The sequence below is a fragment of the Bos indicus x Bos taurus genome, chromosome 2 (genome assembly GCF_003369695.1).
Source record: "Bos indicus x Bos taurus breed Angus x Brahman F1 hybrid chromosome 2, Bos_hybrid_MaternalHap_v2.0, whole genome shotgun sequence".
Taxonomy (NCBI): domain Eukaryota; kingdom Metazoa; phylum Chordata; class Mammalia; order Artiodactyla; family Bovidae; genus Bos; species Bos indicus x Bos taurus.
Genome location: NC_040077.1, coordinates 106,917,988 through 106,932,508, shown reverse-complemented (window position 1 = coordinate 106,932,508; position 14,521 = coordinate 106,917,988). Strand labels below are relative to the sequence as shown.

General features: G+C 45.6%; 1 protein-coding gene across 2 annotated transcripts in view; it reads left to right on the top strand.

Moving 5' to 3' along the window:
- Positions 1–11,124, top strand: part of NHEJ1 (non-homologous end joining factor 1) — a 92,243-nt gene extending 81,119 nt beyond the window's left edge. Inside the window, exons 6-8 of one of the 2 annotated variants that reach the window (XM_027513660.1) lie at positions 8,829–8,946; positions 9,744–9,862; positions 10,610–11,124. In XM_027513660.1, coding sequence (XP_027369461.1) covers positions 8,829–8,946; positions 9,744–9,862; positions 10,610–10,684 — 312 coding nt within the window. In that variant the 3' untranslated portion in view covers positions 10,685–11,124. The remainder of the gene's footprint in view (positions 1–8,828; positions 8,947–9,743; positions 9,863–10,609) is intronic. The other variant, XM_027513664.1, reaches the window with a different exon arrangement.
- The last annotated feature ends 3,397 nt before the right edge of the window (positions 11,125–14,521 follow it).

The following is a 14,521-nucleotide window of genomic DNA, read 5'->3' as shown; positions in this document are numbered from 1 at the left end:
TGTAGGAGCTATTAGTAGTTCCTTGACCAGGGATCAAACCCAGGCCCCCTGCATTCAGAGGGCAGAGTCTTAAGTCACTGGACCACCAGGGACATCCCTAGAGTTTCTTTTAATTTAGTTTTAGTTGGAGGATAGTTGCTTTACACTGTTGTATTGGTTTCTGCCATACATCAACATGAATCAGCCATAGGTATACGTATGTCCCCTCCCTCTTGAACCTCCTTCCCACTCTCCACCTGATCCCACCTCTCTAGGTTGTCACAGAACACTATCATACAGCAGATTCCCACTGGCTATCTGTTTTACACATGGTAATGTATAAGTTTCAATCTGAATCTGCTGTTTTCTCCATTTGTCCCACCCTCTCCATCCCCTACTGTGTCCACAAGTCTGTTCTGTATGTCTGTGTCTCTATTGCTGTCCCACAAATAGCTTCATCAGTACCATCTTCCTAGATTCCATATATGAGTTAATATACAATATTTGTTTTTCTCTTTCTGACTTACTCACTCTGTATATTAGGCTCTAGGTTCATCCACCTCACTAGAACTGACTCAAATTCATTCCTTTTTATAGCTGAGTAATATCCCATTGTATGTATGTACCATTATCTATTCATCTGTCGATAGACATCTAGGTTGCTTCCATGTCCTGGCTATTGTAAATGGCACTTCAATGAGTACTGGGGTACATGTGTCTTTTAGAATTGTGGTTTCCTCTGGGTATATGCCCAGTAGTAGGATTTCTGGGTCATACAGAAAATGGCAACCTGCTCCAGTATTCTTGCCTGGAAAATTCCAGGGACAGAAGAGGCTGGTGGGTTATAGCCCATGGGATCACAAAGAGTTGGATGTGACTGAGCATACACACACACACAAACCTACATGGTATTTTTTATACCTGATTTTTTTAAGAACTCTCCATACTGTTCTCCATAGTGGCTGTATCAATTTACATTCCCACCAACTGTGCAAGAGGGTTCCCTTTTCTGCACATCCTCTCCAGCATTTATTGTTAGTAGATTTTTTTGATGGTGGCTATTCTGACTAGTGTGAGGTGATACCTCATTGTAGTTTTGATTTGTGTTTCTCTAATAATAAGTGATGTTAAACATTTTTTCATGTGTTTACTAGCCATCTGTATGCCTTCTTTGAAGAAATGTCTGTTTAGGTCTTCTGCCCATTTTTTGATTGGGTTGTTTGTTTTTCAGATTTTGAGCTGCATGAGCTGCTTGTATATTTTGGAAATTAATCCTTTGTCAGTTGCTTCATTTGCAATTATTGTCTTTTCATCTTGTTTATGTTTTCCTTTGCTGTGCGAAAGCTTTTACATTTAACTAGGTCCCATTTGTTTATTTTTATTTTCATTACTCTAAGAGTATATGTTTTAATTGTTGCTTGTTGTTCAGTTGCTAAGTTGTGTCCGACTCATTGCAACCCCATGGACTGTAGCACACCAGGCTCCTCTGAACCTGGAGTTTGTTCAGTTTGATGTTCATTGAGTCAGTGATGCCACCCAATCATCTTATCATCTGCCACCTGCTTCCCCTTTTGCCTTCAGTCTTTCCCAGCAAGTCAGTTCTTCGCATCAGGTGACCAAAGTATTGGAATTTTAGCATCAGTCCTTCCAATGAATATTCAGGGTTGATCTCCTTTATGATTGACTGGTTTGATCTCCTTGCAGTCCAAGGGGCCCTCAAGTCTTCTCCAGTACCACAATTTGAAAGCATCAATTCTTCAGCACTCAGCCTTCTTTATGGTCCACCTCTCGCATCTGTGCATGTCTACTGGACAAACTATAGCTTTGACTATAAGGACCTTTGTTGGCAAAGTGATATCTCTGCCTTTTACTATGCTGTCTAGGTTTGTCATAGCTTTTCTTGCAAGGAGCAAGCATCTTTTAATTTCATGGCTGCAGTCACCATCTGCAGTGATTTTGGAGCCCAAAAAATAAAATCTGCCACTGCTTCCACTTTTCCCCCTTCTATTTGCCATGAAGAGATAGGATTGGATGCCATGATCTTAGTTTTTTTAATGTTGAGTATCATTCCAGTTTTTTCATTCTCCTCTTTATATGTTTTAATTAGTTATATTTACTGTTACTCTCCCCTCTCTAGAATGTAAACTTCAGGAGGACAAGGGATTTTTATTTCTTTTGTTCAATGTACTGTATCCCCAGCATCTACATAATCCCAAATACTGTAGATAACCAGTAAATATTTGCCAAATGAATGGATGAGGAAGCAAGAATTCTGTTCTAAAGAGTCTTTCTCCTTGGAGTTCTCTTCCTAAACCAGTTTTCTTATTCCTTTCTATTTATTTTGGTGACCTTAAATTGAGACCTTAGAATGGTTTTTGAGTAAATTGAGACCTTAGAATGGTTTTCCAGTGTGCTCTTACCCCTATGAGGAGCTAATGATGCAATTAATAGGAAATGGCAACCCGCTCCAGTGTTCTTACCTAGAAGATTCCATGGACAGAAGAGCCTGGGGCTATAGTCCATGGGGTTGCAGAGTCATGATGGAACACACACACCATGCTTTCCTAACCTGACTTGGGCCCCCTAGGGAGGGAAGTTTGTACAAGAGGGAGAAGAGGATTTTTACCCTTGGGAAGTCACATGTTTGGGGCCCTGCCCTGGAAGTTATGATACTGAGACAGGCAGTGTCAGATCTTGGGGCTGTGCCAGAACCAAGGACCTACTCAGCTGGTCCTGGGAGCTCCAGTTTGCTCCTTTCCTCTTTCTCCTCTGTCTTATAAGCCTGTGTACTTCACCTGTGGGTCCATATAGAGTAGAGTGAGCAGTGTCTCAAGGTCCAGCCTTTCCTGACCCAGACTTCTAAATGTTGTGTTTTTTGTTTTTTTTTTTTTCTGAAGCAGCCTCAGAGGAAAGAGTGGATGAAATGGGGGTGAGGTCTGAGGGTCGGATCAAACCTTTTGTTTCTAATTGGAAGTGGTAACTGGGATGGCTCCAACATCCTGTTGGGGTCAGGGGGTAGGAGGGAGTCTTAGAATTTCCAGACCACTGGGAGTGAGTTTTAGACTCAGTGAAGGTGGGAGTTATTGTTAAACAGGAGGGAAGTTTGGGGCCTAGCAACGAAGAGGAGCCGCCAGAGGGACAAGAAGGGACGATCAAATGCCCTTTGTGATTTCTGTGACTTTGGTTTTCCTAACGCTTTTGATATGGCCATAAAGCAGGGGCCAAAGTCCTGGTGGGCTGGAGGTAAGAGAGTGACAGAGCTCTTGGGACTAGAGTGTGATGTGGCTCTTAGTCATAGTACTAGCAGGAAGTAGAGAAGAGGTTCTAGTGTAGCAGAAAACCTAGAAATGCAAACCTAGAGGAAACGCCTGATTACTCAACGTGACATCTGCAATACTATATTACCCTGTATCAGTAACAGTTCGAAGTCAGGGAAGCCTCGGCAAGTAGTTGTAGAGCAGAGAAATCCACTTTATGAAACAAAAGGAATTCCTATGGGCATATCCTTAATTCAGAAAATAAAGTCCTTTGCAGTTTGGTGGTTATGAATTAGCTGTCCAGTCTCATTTCCCATCAGATATTCCCACCTATGTATGGGCTTCCCTGGTGGCTCAGATGGTAAAGAATCCACCTGCCAATGCAAGAGATGCAAGAGACACAGATCCAAGACACAGATCTTCCCAGGTTGGGAAGATCCTCTGGAGTGGGAAATGGCAACCTCCTCCAGTATTCTTGCCTGGAGAATCCCATGGACAGAGGAGCCTGGTGGGCTACAGTCCATGGGGTCGCAAAGAGTCGGACACAACGGAATGACTGAGCACATGCCCACCTGGCCTATCTTTTCACACCTTTGTGCCTCAAAGACTTCCACTGCAAAGTCTAACCTTGCAAAGGCTTAACTCCATCACCTCTGAAGTGTTTTGCAGGACTCTCAGTGAGACTTTGTCCCTTTCTTCTTCTTCGCTGGTTCTTATTGCTCTTTGTTTATAGCTCCCTTATAGCATAATGCCTGAAAGAAAAAAAAAAACAACAACACATACAGTTTCCTTCTATCTGAAAGTGAGAGCATTCCTATGAAACTTTCATAAACTGAAATAGTGTAAAGTGAAGAAGTACTTACCTTTCTTCATAAAAGTGAAAATCTTTTTTGGATTTCTTCTAGTTAGCAAAAACAGATACTAATGTAGGCTTTTCCTAAAAGCAAAGTTGTTGTTTAGTTGCTGAATCATGTCCAGCTCTTTGCGACCCTATGGACTGTAGCCCATCAGGCTCCTCTGTCCATGGGATTTCCTAAGAAAACTGGAGTGAGTTGCCATTTCCTCCTCCAGGGGATCGTCCCAACCCAGGGATCGAACCTGGGTCTCCATGTCTCCTGCCTTGCAGGTGGACTCTTTACCTCTGAGCCACTGCTACTACCGCTAAGTCACTTCAGTCGTGTCCGACTCTGTGCGACCCCGTAGACAGCAGCCCACCAGGCTCCCCCGTCCCTGGGATTCTCCAGGCAAGAACAGTGGAGCCACTGGGGAAGCCAAAAGCAAAGTGGCAGAAAGCAAATTTACAAAAAGTGGGGGATACCTGAATCGTCCTATTTCCTATGTGTTACTGTAAACTCTTGGAGGCAGGGCTTCTGACTTATTTATCTTTGTACTAACTCTGTCCTGTTCTGAGGCAGGAAGGACTGCATCCACTTCCCCTCCCCCAGTCCTGTAGTAACTGGCTCATGATAGAATCTAAGTAGCCTTTTTGCCAAGTAGGATTGATTCTGGATTAATCAGATGAACACATTATACAGTAGACTGACCTGGCTCTTCTTCCCCTCTCCATTCTGGGCAGTGACCCGCTCGTGGCTGGTACACCTTGCTCCTGGCTCAAGTGTACTATAGCAGGAGGCACCGCTGTTTGCTTTTCTTAGTCCTGACTCCAGCTTCTCCCTTTGATCTCTGCTGCTTGCCCCAACTCACCCCTACCATTGTCCTGCCCAGGGAAATAATGTTTCTCCTTCCCAGGCTCAGGCCTCACCAACTCTTCCCTCGAATATTCTGAGAATGATGCCCAAGGAATCCTTGATGATGGGGAACAGATAGAACAGGATTATGGGTGTGACCCTTCAGCCTTCTGAGGGTCCCAGGTAGGGCCAGTTGCCTCCTTGTTATCTGCTCGCTTTTTTCTTTTCCTTGTCCCCCAAGGGATCTTGTTTCTGAGCTGGAAGGGAATATATACAGATGATCTGTGATGCCAGGAATAAGGGCCTGTAATCCTAGGGAAGGTTGTATTGTCCATTGGACTGAAATTCTATGCTTCAGAGAGGTCCCTAGGGTAGTTGTTATATGTGAGGGCCCTGAAGCCTCATGGTCTGGATTCTAATCCTGTCCCACCAGTTACTAGCTGTGACTGAGTAACTTCTCAGCAGGGTAGGGTCATCCTCATGCCTACCATGTCCATTCATTCACACGTGGTTACTGAGCCACTCCTGTGAGCCAGATTGTTCTAGGTGCCAGGGAGATAGCAGTGAATAAGACAAAATGGATTGAACATTTAAACACTTAGAACAGTGTCTGTGCTGTGCTTAGTCGCTCAGTCGTGTCCAGCTCTTTGTGACACCAGGGACTGTAGCCCGCCAGGCTCCTCTGTCTGTAGGGATTCTCCAGGCAAGAAAACTGGAGTGGGTTGCCATATCCTTCTCCAGGGGATCTTCCCAACCCAGGGATTGAACCAGGGTCTCCTGCGTTACAGACAGATTCTTGACCAGCTGAGCCACCAGGGAAGCCCTAGAACAGTGTCTAGCACATAGTAAATATGTGTTCTCTTCCTAGTGCTTTTCTGAGAAGGGATACTCAGATGGGATGACCTTTGGCAGAAGCTGCAGGATCAGATCTCTCTGAGAAGGGGAAGGTTGGAGGAAGGGCTAAGATACAGGTTCTGGATTTGGACTTAGTTCCAGGACAGCAATAGCTTGAATGGCCTTTTATTTCTTGCCCTTTCTTTTGAGACTAAATACATGCACTGGTTAAAGGTCACTCTGGAAATTGTATGAGTCTGTTTAGTTCTGTAGAAAGGGCAGGAGAAGATGCCCCCATGGACTACCTAGATTCCGGCTGGCTTTTTTGTACAGACAGCACAGTGCCCACCCAGCCATGTGTGGGTGACTCTAAGAGAGGCCATGCTTCCTGCGCAGCATGAAGGGACATCCCAGAGACATGAGATGTGAGGACAGAGAACACCTGTTTGTCTCTCTGCTGTCAGGGCTCTCTGGCCATGGGATAGAGGATTTCTGCTGGAGCAGATGGCTTGGGGGTTGGAGAGCTGAACTTAGGAACGAAAATGAGGTGAGGCAGAGGTCCGTGACCTATTTCAGTTCATTCCTTAGGGAATGCTGCTGAAGAGGACATTACACTCTGAGTGTGACTGCTGCTGGAGGCAGAGTCTGCATGCAGCTCCTGATTCACTGTCTGTGGTTTCCAGTGAAAGGTCAAGACTGACACAGTGTTTTGCAGGTTGGGTTGGAATAGAAATCTATGGAGTAGAAATCTTTCCTGGAATCAACCAGTTTTTCAGCTACCACCATGCTTGGGGGAAAGAGCTGTGTAATCTTGACCATGGTTCAGCAACTACTTCACTGCTTCTCCCACTCTCTCTTCCATCCTTCTCCCACCGTGGGTTTGCAGAAATGCATGCTTTTATAGCACAACAGAAGTGCCCTCGATGTGAGATGTGGGCAATCCAAGATTCTCGGGTTTATTCCCATGTGAGCTGCTGGCATGGCTTTCCTTTGAGACCTGCTCACCTGACTGGGAACCATGACAATCTGCATGCACAAGGACAGATGAAGTGGCTCTGGGCCTTTTCCCAGATCCTAAAGTACAGCCAGGTTTAGGTCCACTGGACACCATACTCTTTCATCTCATTTTGATTGTACTTTCTTCAGTTTTCAGCCATTACTTAAATTCAGTTCAGCCAAGTGTATGAAACTTGAACTAGGCAAAACATTTTGCTGTGAATGTAAACTCAGAGTTCCTTCCATAGTGAAGGAAACAGATAAATATGGTGTGATTATGGCAGGGTTTCTCAACTTTTTTTCATCATCAACTTCCAGAGGAACCTTTTAAGACATTTCCCCCTAATTATCTCCCCTAAGAGAATGGTAATACCGTGGGTATACCAGAACTCTGTTCATGTACTGTTTGTGTATCTGTGCAATTACATGAAAAGAGTACGATGTTTTTATCCCTCCCACCAAAAGCAAATTTGCTCCTCCCTGGGGGGAGAATATCACCCCTATGGTGAGTTCACTGATTATAGTAAAGCACAATGGGATTGCATAAGTAATGTAAAATGGCAGGCAAGCCTCCCAACTTTGTAAACTTTGTTTCTCCCACCTCCTTTGACTGAACATCATTATCCATCATTTATTCCTGTCTTTCAGTCTGTCATTTCCATTTTGCTCTCTTTCCCTTTTCCTTGATTTCATTCTTTTTTCTCTCCAGTGTAGAAGTTTCAGAGTAAATTTGATTAAAATAGTAGTCTGGGAACTTCCTTGGTGGTCCAGTGATTAACAATCTTCCTTGCAATGCAGAGGATGGGGGTTCCATCCCTGGTCAGGGAACTAAGATCTTACATGGCATGCAGCAGTTAAGGCTGTGCACTGCAATTGCTGAGCCGGTATGCGCCACAACTAGAGAGTCCATGCACTACAATGGGAGATCCCACATGACAACTAAGACCAGATGCAGCCAGATAAATAAATAATATAGTAATCTACAACTCAGGGATAATTTAAAGAGTGTGATTTTCTAAGAACGTTCTCTAAAAGGTTATCCTTTTGGAGGCGAGAACCTACAAACCTATGAGGTATTCATGGGGAGGCATAACAGATGTAAGTATTGAGAGAAATAAAAATATTCGTTTGGAGTTGCCTTTCAGAAGAGACGACCTCCCAAGAGGTCTTTATATCAGTCCCAACGGGTTTGGCTATGTATGTCTGTATTGGATCTAGTGTGTTAGTTGTTCAGTCATTTCCGACTCTTCGCAACCCCATGGACTGTAGCCCACCAAGTTCCTCTGTCTGTGGAATTCTGCAGGCAAGAATAGAAGAGTGGGTAACCATTCCCTTCTCCAGGGGGTCTTCCTGACCCAGGGATCGAATTCTGGTCTCCTGCATTGCAGGAGGATTCTTTACCATCTAAGCCATAGCTTTACCATCTGAGCTATAACCAACCTAGATAGCATATTAAAAAGCAGAGATATTGCTTTGCTGACAATTTCCATCTAGTCAAAGCTATGGTTTTTCCAGTAGTCATGTGTGGATGTGAAAGTCGGACTATAAAGAAAGCTGAGCACCGAAGAATTGATGCTTTTGAACTGTGGTGTTGGAGAAGACTCTTGAGAGTCCCTTGGACTGCAAGGGGATCAAACCAGTCAATCCTAAAGGAAATCAGTCCTGAATGTTCATTGAAAGGACTGATGCTGATGCTGAAACTCCAATACTTTGGCTACCTGATTCGAAGAACTTACTTATTAGCAAAGACCCTGATGCTGGGAAAGATTGAAGGTAGAAGGAGAAGGGGACGACAGAGGATGAGATGGTTGGATGGCATCACCAATTTGATGGACATGAGTTTGAGCAAGCTCCGGGAGTTGGTGATGGACAGGGAAGCCTGGCGTGCTGCAGGCCCTGGGGTTACAAAGAGTCAGACAGGACTGAGTGACTGAACTGAACTGAGCCACTAGGGAAGCCCCATATTGGATCTAACTTTTGTATATAAACTCTTTTGGGGTTAATGCCAGTGGGATATTGAGTTTTTCCCTAGCAATCCCATGTAACCCATGATAGCATCTCCTCTCCCCTGTAGAAACTACCAGAGGCATGCAGTGTTGGTGATGGAAGACCCTTCATCGCAAATCTGCAGAGTATGTATATGGCAGTTACCAGACAAGCGATCCAGGTGGGACAGAAGCATCATGACACTGGTACGTAGCTCTAGAGGTGTTGGTCTCCCTGGGGTTAGATTTAGGGTCTAGGTTTGTGCTGTCCATTATGGTAGCTCTAGGCAATAGTGACCATTTACATTTAAATAAATAAAAATTAAATAAAATGAAAAGCTCATCTCATTTGTACATTTCAGGTGCTCAGTAGCCACATATGACCAGTGGCTACCAGGTTGAACAACACAGATCACAAGTATTCATTCTATCACTATAGAAAGTTTTATTAGGACTAGTCTACATGCCTAGGAGAATTTTGTTGTTGTTCAGTCACCAAGTTGTGTCCAACTCTTCACACGCAACGTCATGGACTGCAGCACACCGGGCTTCCCTGTCCCTCACCATCTCCTGGAGTTTGCCCAAGTTCATGCCCATTGAATCAGTGATGCCACCCAATGGAGAATTAGAGAACCAGGAAAAAAAGTTAATCCCCTTACCTGAGATGTGACAGGCAATACGGAGAACAGTTAGCTGTTTTGAGTCACAGAGACTCTTGTCCTACATGGTTACAATTGGCCTGGGGAATATTCACAGTAGAAACAGCTTTCCAAAAGTAAATTGGAAGTGAATTTGTGTCTGTTTACATTCTAGTACCAAGGCTTGGACAGAAGGGCCTGGGATGCTACAGTCCACGGGGTTGCAAAGAGTTAGACATGACTTAGTGACTAAACAACCACAACAACCAAGGCCAGGCCTTTATCAGAATGCTTTGTAAATGCTAATGCCTTCCTGGTAAGAAGAAGGCATTTAGCACTATCTTCCTTTGATCTTTCTGGTTTCAGGAGATCCCCACACCTCAAGCAGTGCTTTCTCACAGGGAACTGATAACCAACGTTTGAACCAGCTAGAAGAGCCCGTCTCCTCAACACCATCCCTCCCCGGACCTGAGACAGAGCCCACAGTAAGTCATGAGCAGCTTCCTAGATAGCATTTCAGGAGTTGAGAGTGTCTGGGGAATTTCCTGGTGGGCCAGTGGCTAAGACTTCTCACTCCTAATGCAGGGGGCCCAGGTTAGATCCCTGATCAGATAACTAGATCCTACATGCTGCGGCTAAGAGTTTGCATGCTGCAACTGAAGACCCCACTCACTGTAACTAAAAGATTCCACAGGCTGCAGCTAAAGATCCTCTGTGCCGCAGTGAAGACTGAAGACCCCATGTGCCGCAACTAAGACCTTGCACGGCCAGATAAACGAATAAAAAAAAAAAAAAAAGAGTTGGGAGAATCTGCATCCATAGCTCCCAAGCTGGTGGTCCCTGGAATTGTCACCTAGTTGACCCTGCCTTAACCCAACATGGGGGGATATTTGTGACCTGGCGTCCAAATTGTGGATTGTGGATTTCTAGATGGAGAGTCATGGTCTTTTCCATGTTCCCTTGCTGTCGTCTCTCTGCAGTTCTTCTGAATGATGGACCTTGGCACCCTTTCAGCCTTATTGCACTTCCAGTGATGGTCTATAAAGTTTTTCCCTAGGGGAAAAGGGATGCGGTGTGCCTCTCATTCATAGACTCTTCCATCGCATTCACAGCCTGACATGGACATCAAAACCCCCTTCTTAGCCAGAGCCATGGGAGCAAGGAAATTCTTTTCCTAACTTAAGTGCAACTGTTCAAAACCGCTATTAACTTGGATTCCTTTTTTTTTCTAGGTCTCTTCAGGCCCTATGCAGAAACCTCAGCTGTTGAAAGTCAAGAGGAAGAAGCTAAGGGGGCTTTTCAGTTAACTTGTCACCATCTCAACTGCTGAGGATGGACTCGGAGAGTAGTTTCCTAGTGTTACCTTGGAAGGAGCGCCTGTGGCGGCAGCATCTTTGACACAGAGTTATACAGTCAGAGACTCCACCGTAAGGGTCAGATAACTGAAGCTCATGTTGACAGGCATGGCTACTGTTAACAAGGGAATCCTGGCTCCAATCCATTGGGCACTGGCCTTCCTTGTCTGAGTGGAAGACAGTTTCTGGGAATCCTACACCCTCCTTTCTTTCAGGGAAGGTTCTCTAGACTTAGGATCTACCATGGATTTTAGGTATATGGGGCAGGTCAGCAAAAAGGCACAACATACTAAGGAAGTCTTGCCTGTCTTTCTAGAGTCCTTAGCTACTCCCAGATGCTCCTCAGAGACACTGTTTTCTCTAGCACAGAATAAAAAGCGCTCACACTCCTGCTTTTGAGATTGCTTACCTGTGGAACATATAACCAACCCATTACTGGATCCCAGCCCACTGATGTCTCTGGATGAAGTCAAGGCCCTTGTCCAATCCTTCAGGATTCTTTTTATGCTTCTCTTCTGTGGCTGGTGCTAAGCCTCCATTGGGGAGCACTGATCTTGAAACCTCTTTCCATAGTCTTGTGCCCTATGGCTTCTGTGCTTCTTGGTCCAGCTTGATATGGGGTATTTTTTAATCTGTTTCTGAGGCATAGACAACAGGTTACAGCACAACATGGGATTGAAATGACAAAGAACTGTGAGCCCTAGGGCCAAGTTAGTTTCCTGGAGTGGGAGAAAAAAGAATTTTGCTCTCCCATCCTTCACTTCAGATGGCAGAGTAAATAGAAGAACTAGAAAAGATAAGATGAGTGGGAATAGGAAATGGCCACAGTTCTCTGGGACCAACAGAATTGACTTATGGAATGAATAGTGCTTAGCAGGAAAAGATATAAAGCCTGTATGAAATAGACTTTCTCAGTTATAAGGTCAATTTTTTGGACAAATCTAGCAAAATTTGGAACTTCCCTGGTGGTTCAGTGGTTAGGACTACGTGCTTTTACTGCCACAACCCCAGGTTCAATCCCTGGTCAGGGAACTAAGATTCCACAAGCTGCATGGCTCAGCCAAAAAAAGGATTTAACAGACCAGCATTCGTAAAGCTCCTTGGCCTTCTACTAGGTTTTCCTCTATGGGTAATACCATCTGAATCTTTACCTTGGAGAGACAGGAAGGAGAGTAGAACTCAGGCGTTCACTGGGAGCTGTTAGGTAGAGGAAGGGGTCGGGGCAGAACCCACAGAGGCCTTTTCTGGTTTATTTGCTTATGATGGTCAAAGGCTCCTCAGTCACATGGTCTCTCTTGGCACTGAGAGAGAAGCACATAGCACTGGAGTTTCTGTCCCCAGGTCAAGTCTTGGGAGGAAGAGGACCATCCAAGTAATAAGAAAGTAATGATGATTATAATAACAGCAACAAACAGTTACCATCTACTGAGCAGTTCATGAGTACCAGCCACTCTGCTAAGTGGCAGTGGTGGTTTAGTGTGTGTGTCTGACTCTTGTGACCGCATAGACTGTGGCCTGCCAGGCTCCTCTGTCCATAAGTTCCCAGGCAAGAATACTGGAGTGGGTTGCTATTTCCTTCTCCAGGGGATCTTCCCAACCCAGGGATCCAACCTGCGTCTCTCTTTTCTCCTGCATTGGCAGGTGGGTTCTTTTGAATTTGTGCCACCTGGGAAACCCCCCTATGAGAGGTCACACAGCTAATAAGTAGCAGCCAGAATTTGAGCCCAGACTGCTGAGTTCTGAACTGCATTATTATATACCTCACTGAAAACATTTTCCAGGAAGGATGTAAAGTCATTCTTTTCTGTCTTCAGCTGTGACCATTCTTTTCCCATGACCCTGCCTGTTTTTAAGAGGATATTCTTACCACTCCCAGTTAGCTCTTCAGGGCTTTCCCAATGGCTCAGTGGTAAAGAATCTGCCTGCATGGCAGAAGACGCAGGTTCGATTCCTCGGTTGGGAGGATCCCTTAGAGTAGGAAATGGCAACCCACTCCAGTATTCTTGCCTGGGGGGGAAAAAAAAATCCCATGGACAGAGGTGACTGGCAGGCCACAGTCCATGGGATTGCAAAGAGTGGACCTGACTGAGCGACTAAGCATATTAGCTCTTCAAGAGAGGAGCCTTGGCAGACTCCAGGACTTACCCCAGGCCTTCACCTGCTGGCAGAGTCTGAGAGCTCCACCATGGTCATTCCCAGTTGCTGCTGATAAGTTTCTTTACCTCTAGGCCAGTGCCCCCGTCTGTGCCCTGGTGGTGACTGTCATTGAAGTACATAGGGAACTATGTAAAAACAATCTATCAGATGACTCACTGTGTTGTTTAGTTTCCCTTGGCATAGTATAGATAGACAGATTTCAAGGTATGAGACCACATGGAAAAAGGAGAGACTTCCCCAGCAAACTGGAAGAAAATAAGGGTTCTTCACGCTAGGTAATCCCTCTGCCCTAAAAGCACAGTCTCAAGAGAAGGCATTTTTTAATCAGAGTGGGGATCAGGGGCTTGTGAATCCCCTAAAATTATAAATAAAATCCTAAGAGCATTTTTTTTTTCATATTCTCAAAAGAATGTGTAACTTTTTAAAAAGGTTAAATGAGAATATGCCTAATGACTTCCCTGCCCACTGCCCTTTGTATCCCCAAAGCTTGCTGCCCCCATGGGACTATTGCCCAAAGGCACATCCTTAGGAGAAACATTGCTCCCCGCGGCTCTGCCTCGGGCATTCTTGCCCTGAAGCCCTTGCCCCCCAAAGCAAGGGGTGGTGTTTGAAAATCTTTCATCCCAGGGCAACTCCAGGGAAACCCCTGCCTTGACAAATTGGCCTAGCCAGGCTGTATTCCAGCCCTGCCCCCTGGCTTGGGCCCCTCCCTGAGGCCCCCAGCCTGGCCCAACCCCCACTCCGCATGCACATAAAAGGGTCGAATTCTCGTGGCTGCTCCATAAATTTTATTCCGTAAATATTAGTTTTCCCTGTGTTTAATAAAGCAGTGGCCCACCTCCCCGCCTACCCGCCCGCTCCCCGGGGCCGGGGCTGGGGCCAGGGCTGGCTGGTGGGAGAAGGGACTCTTTCAATTGCTTTGGAGTATTTTTAGAAAAAAAAATAATATAAGGTGGTTTACAGCAGCAAGCCAGCAAACCAGGAGCAGGACTAGAGACCTCGAGGAAGTTCCTGCAGGAACTTGAGCTAAAAAGTAGAGAAATAGCGCCACCTAGGCTGCAAGGCCTTCTTGGCCTTGCTGGTGGTTCACCCCTCCCCCACAGTCAGCCCAGGCAGACCAGCTCTTTGCTGGAAGACAAATCTTCATCCCTTAGCACTGCAGCTGGGCAGCACCTCCTCCCCTCCGGCTTCACTGAGGGCTTCCCCAGCAGCCCCCCAAAGGCAGAGCCCAAGCCAGAACCCGGAAAACCCCACGAGGGTCATTCTCTGTTCTGTCACCGTTCAACCAACCTCCAGATCAAAGAGGGTCTCCAAAGGGTAGTAAAGTTAGGGAAAAGGGAGGAAGGAGCTTCTAGTCTCTGCCCACTGAATCCCAGAGTCCCTAGAGTGTAAGGTGGACCTCCAGATCAAAGAGGGTCTCCAAAGGGTAGTAAAGTTAGGGAAAAGGGAAGTAGGAGCTTCTAGTCTCTGCCCACTGAATCCCGGAGTCCCTAGGGTATAAGGTGGACCTCCAAATCAAAGAAGGGTCTCCATAGGGTAGTAAAGTTAGGGAAAAGGAAGGAAGGAGCTTCTAGTCTCTGCCCACTGAATCCCAGAGTCCCTAGGGTGTAAGGTGGCAGAGAATGAGATCTG